Here is an 11,806-nt window from a genome sequence, read left to right as displayed (position 1 = left end):
AAAGGAAGGGGGGAAGGAGAGCGAGGTCCTGCCTGGCTTGTGGAAGGAGAGCCTGATAAGATTACAGGTGTGTGTTTGAGCGAGAGAGAGAGAAAAGAGGAATAATCTCCAGGGCGTGGAGGAAGGGAACCAGATCTCCCAGGCAACACCTGGGCGGCTTAATTTCCCCTCGCTGGACCCACAGGGTCCAATTTTGTATTCTCCCCACCCCGTTTTGGAAAAAAATAGTAGTAGTAAATAAATGAATAAATGCACTCTACAGTTCTCTGACAGTATTCGTGTTTATCATGCTTTTTATCATGTTTTTATTACTGGTGCAATATTACCCTGTGATCTTTTAATAAAAGGGTATATAAATGGAATAAATAATAATAATGTTGCAACAATATGTAGCAAAAAGGGGGGGAAAGAAAGAGGGGAAAGAAAACAGACTTTATAAATTGTTATTTCATACAATTTATCTGCCAGTTGGTTTTAAAGGGAAAGCGGTTTGCAAGGAAGATGAAATGATAATGTTATCACTAAAAATTTAATTTGGCTAATTAAACCATCTGTTGCCTTTTAAACGGGGTGGGGCGGCGTGCTGTTTTCATTTGTTACTTTGCTATGTAATTTTCTGTTTTTATATTGTACGCCGCCCTGTGATCCTCAGGTGAACAACAGTATATAAATGTCATAAATAATAATAATTTAAAACCTGCAGAAAGTGTGCAAACCACAATAGATTAAAACTTTAGAAAGAACACATCTTTTAACTGCTGCGAGAGTACAACTGGCAGGACGGGGGGGGGGGTCAGAATCATGACAAGGACTAATCATAGTACGATGCAAACAGCATTATTGGGGAAAGTGACTCAAAAATCAGCAGCAGCAAAGAATTAAGATTAAATTGTGAGTGGTTAACTTCTACTCTGGATCAGAAGTCTGTAATTAAGTCTCTGTTGGCGATTCATGGAGGCTTTGTAAAGAATCACAGAATCATAGAATTGCAGAGATGGTGGGAACCCTGAGGGTCATCCAGTCCAACCCCCTGCAATGCAGGAATCTTTTGCCCAAAGCGGGGCTCAAACCCACGACTCTTGAGATTGAGTCTCCTGCTCTACCAATTGAGCCATCCCAGACTCTGTTCCACTTGCCTGCGCAGTGACTGAGCTCAGGTAACCACAGTTACAAAATGTATTATTTGAGCGACCTGCATAGACAAAGGCGGAGAAAGCCAAAGAGATGGCTATTCTTTGAAACTGATTTATGACTCTTGGCTCATCTGAGAATAAAACTGTATGTTTAAAATGTTGAAACTTGATAAAAATTAAATTGGAAAAAAATGAATTGAGGGGACACCAAACTAGGAGGGGTCACAGGAGATTCAAAATGACCACAACACATTGCAGACCTGGGCGCAAGCTAACAAATGAATTTTAGTCGGGACAGATGTCAGGTTTGGCACTTGGGCAAGAAGAACCAGATGCAAAAATATGGGAAGGGGGACACCTGGCTTACTAGCAGGACCTGTGAAGAGGATCTCTAGGGGTCTTGGTGGACCACAAGCTGAACATGAGTCCACAGGGTGATGCAGCAGCAGAAAAAGTGAGTGCTCTTCTAGGCTGTATAAAGAGAAGCATAGTGTTCAGATCAAGGGACATGGGTGGCGCTCTGGTCTAAACCACTGAGCCTTGGGCTTGCCGATCGGAAGGCCAGCGGTTCCCGTTGCTCAGTCTCTGCTCCTGCCAACCTAGCAGTTCAAAAGCACGTCAAAAGTGCAAGTAGATAAATAGGTACCGCTCTGGCGGGAAGGTAAACGGCGTTTCCGTGCGCTGCTCTGGTTCACCAGAAGCAGCTTAGTCATGCTGGACACATGACCCAGAAGCTGTACGCCGGCTCCCTCGGCCAATAAAGTGAGATGAGTGCCGCAACCCCAAAGTTGGCCATGACTGGACCTATGGTCAGGGGTCCCTTTACCTTTAGTGTTCAGATCAAGGGAAAAAACAGAACTGCTCTCTTCTGCCTTGGTGAGACCACACCTGGAGTCCTGTGTCCAATTCTGGGTGCCACAATTTAAGAAGGGTGCTGGCAAACTGGAATGTATGCAGAGGTTGTCTGCATGCCAGCAAGAGCTTTTCTACCACGGAAAGGAGGTGGCGGACTCTCCTTCCTTGGAGGTTCATAAGTGGAGGTTGTTTGACCATCTGCCAGGGTGCTTTAGCGTAGATCCCTGCTTTGCAGGTGGTTGGACTGGATGACCTTTGGGGTCCCTTCCTACCCTATAATCCTGAGATTCTTTGAACTCAGAAGATGTTGGAGAGTTAATTGGAGAGTTCTGAAACTGGTAGGGTGACCATGGGGGGGGTATAGTTGCGATTCTGGCCCTGCAGTAACTAACTACACCAGGGGTCAGCAAACACCAGGGGTCATTTTCAGCAGGGGGCCGGTCCACTGTCCCTCAGACTTTGTGGGGGGCCAGATTATATTTTGGAAAGAAAAATAAAGAACAAATTCCTATGCCCCACAAATAACCCAGAAATGCATTTTAAAAGACATCTGAAGGCAGCCCTGTTTAGGGAAGGTTTTAATGTTTAACAGACTATTGTATTTTAATAATTTGTTGGAAGCCACACAGAGTGGCTGGGGAAACCCAGCCAGATGGGCGGGGTATAAATAATAATATATTATTATTATTTTAATTATTGCAGTGGGTTGGGCTGGATGACCCTGGGTGCCCCTTACAAAGCTGTTTCTAGGAGAACAGCACCTGCAGCTATGCTGTTTGTTGTTCCCCAGGCATGATGAACGCCTTCCGCAGCGGCCGTGTCACCATCCCTGAGCAAACAGTCAGGGGCTCTGACCAGACTTTCCTGTTCTACCTGCAGGCTTACTTGCAGACACCCTGTTTGCACTGGATGTTCTCTCTCTCACACACACACACATTCCTTCTCCCCTTCCACCATCGTCTTGCACAGCCTGAGGACGTGCAATGAAGCTGAGTGTTGTGAAATTCAGCAGAGCTGAACCGTGGTACTCCCTGCCACAGGATGTAGCGATGGCCAGCAACTTGGATGGCTGCAAAAGAGGATGAGGGCCAATTTGTGGCTATGGATGGCTGTGCTCTGCCTCCACAGTGGAAATGCTTCTGGGTGGCAGTTGCAGGAAACCTCAGGAGGAGAGGATGGTCTTGTGTTCGAATCCTGTTTGCGGGTTTCCCATAATGGGCATCTGCTTGGCCACTGTGAGAACAGGATATTGGATGATGATGATGATTTGCTAGGCATGATCCAGTAGCCCCTTCTTATGTTCCAACAATTTAAAAAAACAAAAAAATACTGTTATATTACCAAGCATTAATATATAGTGGTGTATATTTTTATTATCCTAATGTGCATATAATTGTCAATAACCTATTTTTCTTTCTTTTCCATCCTCATTTGCTCTTTTCCTTTTCTTCTCTTTTTAGAAATGAAATTCTTCTAATAAAATATTAATAATAAAACATTCCAACTGTCTATTATTATTATTATTATTATTATTATTATTATTATTATTATTATTTACTATGCCTGATCCACTGCCTCTTGTGGCAAAGAGTCCAGTTTATCTAAGAAGCCCTTCCTCTCCTGTCTCAAATCTCCCAACGTTCAGCTTCACCTGATTGTCTGAGAGTTCTAATGAGAAAAGGAGGAAAACTTCCAGTGGGAGGGAGTTCCGCAGTCCAGCTAAGCGCCGGGTGACACAGGTGCTTCATTTTCTGCGTCCTGAATTTGCCAGCGTGGAATCTGCTTATGCTGTAAAATGTGTTTCAAAGAAAGATTTTAGGAAACTTTAAAAACCAGCGCACACAAAGTCATTTTTTAGAAAAACAAGTGGTTTTTATTATTAAAAGAGCAACTTTTCCAACAGCAATTCTCTCCCCCCCTTTTTTTTTCACCCTTAGCAGCTTGGAGAATGGGAGAGTGCCTCCTCTTGACTTCTGGGCTCTGACGCAGCTTAGGAATGAAAGATGGAGAATACAAAATAACAAAAATAATATGGAGCGATTTGTGGTAAGGGAGGAACGTCTCGCCCTTCGGTGCAAAATCCCTTCCGCCTCGAACTGCGCACGGATCCGCCTCCTCCATTCCTCCATTCCCGGGTGGCTGCTTCTCTCTCCCCAACTCCAGTATTTTAAAATCCAGGCGAAAAATAATTTAAAAACACGCAAACATCTCCTTCCTGTCGCAAGACACACTTTTGGAACAAACCGGAGGCGACTGCTGGGACGGGGTCTGATCAGGAGCCAGCGAGGTAAATCCCTGGAAAAGGAGAGCAAGGGGGGAACTTTGGGATTCCTGCCTTGCAGCAGGTCAGACTAGATGACCGCTAGTGCCCCTCCCGACTCTGCCAGCCCCCATTCCTACTACCTGTGGCGAACCTCTTCTTGACCAGCGACATGCGGTACCCGCTGCCCACCAGCTCCACATCTGCCCCGGAAAGGGTGCTCCCCTCGCTGGTGAACTGGGCTGCCACAGGGCTGGGCTTGCTGGGACCAGTCAGGGGTTCCCAGCTGGCCAGGAGGCGGCCGGATCCTGCAGAGAAAAGAGAAGAAGAGATGGACCCAAGCGAAGGAGATGGGGCCCCCCAGGTTCCAAGGAGCCGCTGCTTCCCTGCACAGGGGGCGGGCAAGAGGAAGAAGAGCCGCCCACCAGCCGGACTGGAGCCTGGCATCCGCGCCACCCCTTGGCCAGCTCACCTGGGTGCCCTTGGGTGCCAGGGAGGTCCAGGAGCCGCCACAGCAATCGCTTCTCCTCCAGGTTCCTGCAAGAGGGGAGAGAAAGAGACAAGCTGGTTGAGTCATTTGTACATTTTGCTGCAGAGCCCGGTTGGTGAGAGCCTGGTGCTGATGACGCCAAGGTCGCAGGTTCGATCCCCATAAGGGACAACTGCCAATCCTGGATTGCAGCGGGTTGGACTGGATAACCCTCAGGGCCCCTTCCAACTACCATTCTATGATTCTAGGATATATATATATATATATAAAACCAACAACCAAAACACAGACAGTGAAAACAAACAGTGAAAGCCCCCCAGGCGGCTGATGCATTGGGTATACATAATCAATAATAACATATTCAAATCAACCATATGTACAATTCCATATACCTTAACACTCCTCCCTCCACAAGGTTTATTTAACTTTTAACATTTTAATTGCCACAAATTGTTCAAACCTGCCCAAATAATTCAATATTTTCTCAAACCAATCCTCCTCCTCCCTGACCTTAAACCCTTTCATTTTATGTATCTTCACAGTTAGATATTCTAATATGCTAATATTTTTCAATTTTTCCCTCCATTGGATTCTAGGATTTCTATCCCTGAGGGACTCCCCTGGGAATGGCTTTGACTGGCCAGGTGAAGCAGGTGAGGGGAGCCAAAGGGTCTCAGACCCCCGGTCAGTTAGGGGCTTCCCCTGCGTGCAAAGACAGGCTCTGATGGAGGGAGTGGACAAGACCAAGAGGGGGGTCCAACGGTCAAGAAGGCGGTTTCTGTTTGTGCTGTGGGATCTGTCCACCTGGGAAGGAAGGAAAACTTGGACCCTAAACCTCCGCTGGCTTGTGGGAGAAGAAAAGGCTCAGGAGCCAATCTGGAGTTGGGCCCCTAAAACAGTCTTGTGTCTCACCTTCCAGCAATTCCTGCTGCCAGGCTGGGGCCCAACGCCTTGCTCTCACAGAATAAAAAAAGAGGAGAGTTGGGACCCCAAGAGTCATCCACCCAACCCCTTGCAATGCAGGAAACGTCCGTCACCCAGGCCGGGGGGGGGCTCTTGCCCTCTGGGCAGCCCCGGACCCCCAGACACACAGCCCTGGCTTGCCCCCCAAGGAGGTCACTTGGGGGCTGCTGAGGCTTCATCCCCGGAAGCGCACTCCATTGCTTCTCGAGCCAGACGGATGCCAGCCACAAGACTCCCTTTCCCCTTTGGGAAATGCATCTGCTTGGTTTTGGGGGCCAATGAACTGGGGGGTGCAGAATCCTAGAAGTGCAAGCTTGGGAGGGTCACCCAAGGGTCCTCTAGTCCAACAAGGGAGGAATCTTTTTGCCCCACATGGCTTCAACCCACGACCCTGAGATTAAGTCTCTCATGCTCAAGCAAAAAAGCAATAAAACCACTTGGTATCTGAAAAACAGTTTAAAGCCTTCTTAAAACAGGGGAGCCTTTTAGCCCTTGTGCAGCTATGATTCCCAGCATTGGCGTTTTTTATTTTTCATGCTCCTCTGCCCTCCGGAGTCTGAGGTAGCAATGCTTCTGGAAACCAGGAGGGGAGAGTTGCTCTTGCACTCCAATCCTGCTTATGGGGTTTCCCAAAAGTGGCAATAGGTCGGCTGCTGTGAGAACGGAATGCTGGACTAGGTGGGCCATTTCCCTGATCCAGCAGGTTCTTGTACTCTTGTAGAACCTCCAGGTCCAGAAGCAGTCTATCTCCATTCCCCAGTCCTTGGGGACATTTGGCCACTGGGAGGACAGGGTGCTGGACTAGGTGAGCTGCTTCGCCCCCTTTTTGGCTCCTGCTACACTTGGGGTCCCCCCGACCCCTGGATTCCAGGTCCCGTGAGATCTCCAAGTTCACCTGCTCCCCAGGCTGCCTCTGGTGACTCACTGTTAACTTGGGGCAGATTTTGCCAAATTATTACCGCCTATCGTGCCCTGGGGCCTCTTGCAAAAGAGCGACTCGCCCAACAGGCATTTCTGGTCCCCGTTAAGAAACTGTTGGCTCCCGGGGACTGTTTGGGTGGCAGAACCAGCCGGGGCTCCGCGCCGAGATTAGGCAACCTCCCCAGAGGACAGATTTATCCCTTTTTTCTCTGGAAATTGTTTTTTGGTCCCGTTTGCAAAATAAAATAAGCCACTTCTTCCTCCAGAGGTGGCATCTCACTCGGAGCAGAACCTGCCCAAATCAGCTGGCATGGCTCATTGAGCTTGCTCTGGTTTCGGTGAGTCTACTCTGAGTAGAGGTCACCCTGAATTTGGCTCCCAAAAAGATTGAAACAGGACAGGTTGATGTAGCCAAAGCTGCCTTCTGCTGAGCTAGACCATTCGTGGAACAGTAGAGGTGGAAGGGACCCCAGGGGTCATCCAGCCCAACCCCCTGCCCTGGTTCCTATCTAGCTGAGATTTGTGGAGGCAGCGGTGGCGCAGTGGTTAGAGTGCTGGACTGGGACCAGGGAGGGACCAGGGTCCCCATCTCCCTGCTCAGCCTTACAGAGCTCATGGGGTGATGCCTTGGGGGCCAGTCGCTCACTCTCAGCCTAGAATACCTGGCAGGGGGGGGGGTTGTGACCAAGTGAAGATGTTTCTGTCCCCTCCTTTACCTCAATACAATTAATTTAACACAAGTATAAAATTTAATATGCATTTCAAAGTTGGCCTGCCGGGCTTCCAGGATGTTTCTCTTTCCTCCCGCCCTGGGGAACGCCCTCCTGTCAGACGCCAAGGACTTTTAGAAGACATCTGAAGGCAGCCCTCTTTAGGGAAGCTTTTTATGTTTGATGTTTTATTCTGTTTTTAATATGTTGGGATCTGCCCAGAGTGACTGGGGAAACCCAGCCGGATGGGCGGGGTATAAATAAATGTATTATTATTATTATTATTATTATTATTATTATTATTACTCACTGCTCAATGTAACAATTAAAAAATAATAATGATAAAATGTTAAAATGCATCAAAGTATTTCCTAATTCCATTTCCATACTTAAGACTTCCACAGTTAACATAGGAAATACTTTTCCCAATTCTATTTCAATATATTAACACATTTTAGCATTTTTTCCCCTTTTCTCCCCTCCTTTGCTTCCCATTGACTTAGACTTTTATTTAACTATCACGTATTCCCAAACGTTAAGCAGAGTCCCTTTTGACTTGATCAGCCCACAAAAACCAAACGTTATAAATCAATATTCCACAAACGCAGCAAGGGCGGAATATTAATTTAATAAACAGCAATCATGAACTTGTCCGTGAAGCTGGAGGTCTCCCCAAGACAAACCCCCCACCCCAAAACCAGACCCAGGTCTCACCACGAGGCGCTCGGCTGGGGCTGGACGTTGGCAGCCGGTTCTTCAATGGGCAGGAGGATCTGGACGTTGCCCAGGGCCGCGGCCGAGGCCAAAGCTCCCGTGTTGTAGCTGTAGTCAATGCGCACCCGAGTGGCCTCCGACCCACACGCCCAGTCCACCGAGAGCTGCAAGGGGGCCCAGCACGGGCCTTGCTTGGAGTACTGGAGTCGAGGGGCAGAGGGGGGGGGGGAGAGTCGGAAAGACAATCCTTTCTCTCTCCCTCTTTCGGGAAGGGTCATCCAGCCCACCCCCGGCCATGCAGGAGCCACGGGGGAGAAATCATGGAAAGGTTGAAGCAAAAGGGACCCCGGGGTCATCCAGCCCACCCCCGGCCATGCAGGAGCCACGGCTGGTTCCGGACTCCCGGTGGTCCTGGGCTGCTTAGAGAGGATGGGGGTCTGGAAGCACTGGGGGGGGGGAGGAGGTTCCTCAGTTCTTCCCTCCCCCAACCCAACCACCCGCAGGGCCCGTCTGTTCCACCTGGTATCTGAGGAGGGTGACGTTGTAGTACGGGGCGCCCGGCGCCTGCTCCGCCTGCTTCTGGAGGTGTGCAGTGAGGGCGGCCATGTTGAGCCAGAAGTCCTTGCTGTGGGGGTCGCTCTGCGAGGCGTCACTTAGGAGGGGGGCGGAAGAGAAATCCATCACCACCCAGGAGGTCAGTCTGGTTCTGTGGGGTGCCCCCCACAATCCGAGAGGAGAAGGACCCCCTCCTCTTTGCTCTCCCTCCCTGCTCCAACAAAGTCCTACTCAGAGTAGGAACAACAGGCCAACTTGGCTCTCCCCTGCTTTCGGAGGTCTGGCTCTCTGCCCCACGGATTGAGCTCCCCTCTCATTCTCCCCCCAACCACGTGCAATTCTTGGGGGTCCACATAGTCCCCCGCAGTGGATTTGGGGGAGCCCCGGGGAGAAAGCAGAACAGGGCAGCTGGATCCGACCCTCTGAGCGGAAGGGAGCAGAACCCCGCCTGGCTTTTCCAGTTTCTCACATGCAGACTGTCTCCCACAGGGGCACCCTATGCCCCCCATCCCCCCCCGTGGTACCTGAAGAGGAGTTCGGTGTTGGGCAGGAACTGGTCGATGGTGGCCGTGTGGCGCAGGCGGAAGCTGAGGACGGGGGGCGCAGGGGCGCTGCTGAAGACGCGCAGGATCCCCGCCGGGAAGGACATGGTCAGCTCCCCCGTGACCTTGACCAGGCAGCTGCAGGAGAGGCGAGAAAGAGCCTGGCATTATCACCCCTGACCCTGTTTGCTCCCCCAAATCCAGGCACTCTCCGTCCCCTCCCAGGAGCCCCTTCACACCCCAGGAAGGACTGCCACTTGCTTCTGCAAAAGAGCGCCAGCGGGATAGCCCACTGCCCCACATTGCCGCATCTGCTTGCAAGTCATAGAGTTGGAAGGGACCCCTGAGGGTCATCCAGCCCCACCCCCTGCAAGGCAGGGGGCTTGAACCCACGACCCTGAGCGTCAGAGCCTCATGCTCAACCAACTGAGCAGAGAGATCCGGGCAGAGGCAAAGGGAAGTTCAGTGAAGCTGGTTGATGTTTCATTGCATTTTAAATTTTTTGTTGGGAGCTGCCCAGAGCGACTGCGGCAACCCAGTCGGATGGGCGGCATGAAAATAATAAAATTGTTGTTGTTCCACAAAACAGGAAAAGTGTATAGATCTGAAACCGTGGCTGTGAGAGAGAGAGACCACCCATATTCCCAGAGCCCGAGTGCAAAGTAGGACGGAGACCTTAAAAGCCTTGTTTCGCATCAGGTACCCAAGCTGACCTGTCATGAGCAGAGGGAGCAAGCTCTCCACCTGCCTTGGGCATCAAGGCCAGGATTGGCTCTGGGAGCCGAGGGGCGACTGCACAGGATCTTGCAGGAACTGGGACGACTCCGCAAGACGTCACATGGGGTTGGGGAACTGAGCGGCCCTGGACCCTTCAAAGCTGTTTTTGCACCCCTCAGTCGCCTCAGTGGCCACCAGCTTCTTCAAACGCAAACCCAGAACTTTTGAGATCGCATCTAAACCAGTGTCAAAGTTTCATACTCATTCTGTGCAGTTTCACACCAGTTTGGAGTGAATTGGAAAGTGCCAGGTTTTGGGGTGTTAAGTACAAACACCAGTTTTGTGCGTCTATTACACTGGACGCTCGGGTTGTGAACGTGATCCGTGCGGGAGGCATGTTCGCAACCTGCAGCGTCCGCAACCCACAGTGCCGCATCTGCGCACGCACGAGTTGCGATTCGGCACTTCTGTGCATGTGCAAAGTGTGATTTAGTGTTTCTGCACATGCACGAGCGCCGAAACCCGGAAGTAACCCGTTCTGGTACTTCCGGGTTTCAGCGCGTCCGTAACCCGAAAACACACAACCTGAAGTGCCTGTAACCCGAGGTATGACTGTATTCAGTTGGGGGGGGGAATATGGGACTTGCAGTACAAAAGAAGCCCGAAACTTTGGCATCGGCTTGGAGGTGGTCCCAAATTTTGATGCTTAAGAGAGTGACGGCATCGAGAAGCAGAGCCAAGACATCCAGATCTGGTGCGAAAATGGCAATGAGGTGAGGGGTCCCCCAAAAAAACACCCCCACAAACACACACTGCCCTCCGTCCTCCGTTTATTACCTGTCTGGGCTGCGGCCTTTGAAATAGGCGTGGATGTATTCCGTGAAGGCCGTTGCCACGGGGAGAGCGCCCTGCGAACCCAGGACAACGGGAGACGGGCCCCGCGAGACACCTGCCAGAGAGAGAGAAAGTCAAGTGATCACGGGGGAAACGCGACATGAAAGTAACAGCCAGGGAGTGGGAAGCGAGTCCCAAGAAGATCAGGGGTATTTGGCTCAGAGGAGCATAGAATTGTGGAGGGGAACCCAGGAGTCATCTAGCCCAACCCCCAGCAAGGTAGGAATCCTAGAATTGTAGAGCTGGAGGGTTGTCTAGTTCAACCCTCTGCAAGGCAGGAATCTTTCCCCCCAACCTGAGGCTCAAACCCACAACCCAGAGATTAACCCAGAGTCTCCTTCTCCAGCAACTGAGCTATCCTGGCTTGGGTGGGGCAATTAATTGCACATTTTGTTCAAAACCAGTTAAAACTATTTCGTTTGATTCAACGAAACAAAGGAACTGGATCTGAGGATATCAGCTTTCCGAAGTCAGACCCCCATTGGCACCTGCTGCCCCCCAGCGCCCCTAGGGAATCCCACCCACCCTGAGGGGCGCCAGCACCCACTTTGGCTTAACTGAAGGTGAAAGCGGGGGCCACCCTTTGCGTCAGTCACCCCTTAAGTCATTCTCGTTTTCTCTGCTGTAAAAAAATTAAGGCATTTTGAAGAAGTCGGGGGCCCCCGAAGCATTTCCCGTTCCTCCTCCTCCTCCCCCCAGAATCACTCTGCGACTCGTTGAGCAATGGGGCGAGGCCTCCACAAAAGAAAGCCGTGTGCCCACACGCCCCCTAACCCCGCAGCCCCCTCCGTGGGGCACCTACCGAGTCCCGGCTGCGTGGCCATGAAGAAGGCCCGCTCCGTCATCCCAGCCGAGCTCTGCGGGGTCGACAAGGCCCAGAGACGCGAGGGGCTGAGCGAGCGAGGCTGGGGGCACAGCGAGAGAGATGGGCGGCGTGTGAATTATGAAATGATGACCATGCTTATTGTTCTGATTAATACTACCACTTCTGACGACTCACAATCGTTTCACCAACAACCTGTTCACAATTCTATAGGGCTTCTGTTGCATTT

General features: G+C 50.8%; 1 protein-coding gene across 4 annotated transcripts in view; it reads right to left on the bottom strand.

The window, feature by feature from the left end:
• Window positions 1–3,838: 3,838 nt before the first annotated feature.
• Window positions 3,839–11,806, bottom strand: part of FCHO1 (FCH and mu domain containing endocytic adaptor 1) — a 39,984-nt gene continuing 32,016 nt past the window's right edge. For all 4 annotated transcript variants that reach the window (XM_083594417.1, XM_083594418.1, XM_083594419.1 and 1 more), the window contains 8 exons: window positions 11,557–11,659; window positions 10,698–10,809; window positions 9,126–9,281; window positions 8,566–8,698; window positions 8,047–8,246; window positions 4,721–4,785; window positions 4,392–4,556; window positions 3,839–4,283 (listed from right to left, as the gene is read on the bottom strand). In XM_083594417.1, coding sequence (XP_083450543.1) covers window positions 4,261–4,283; window positions 4,392–4,556; window positions 4,721–4,785; window positions 8,047–8,246; window positions 8,566–8,698; window positions 9,126–9,281; window positions 10,698–10,809; window positions 11,557–11,659 — 957 coding nt within the window. In that variant the 3' untranslated portion in view covers window positions 3,839–4,260. The remainder of the gene's footprint in view (window positions 4,284–4,391; window positions 4,557–4,720; window positions 4,786–8,046; window positions 8,247–8,565; window positions 8,699–9,125; window positions 9,282–10,697; window positions 10,810–11,556; window positions 11,660–11,806) is intronic.

The sequence above is a fragment of the Podarcis filfolensis genome (assembly GCF_964270895.1).
Source record: "Podarcis filfolensis genome assembly, chromosome: 18".
NCBI classification, from domain to species: Eukaryota; Metazoa; Chordata; class Lepidosauria; order Squamata; family Lacertidae; genus Podarcis; species Podarcis filfolensis.
The sequence above is the reverse complement of the archived record's forward strand: the minus strand, read 5'-3'. Positions and strand labels throughout refer to the sequence as shown.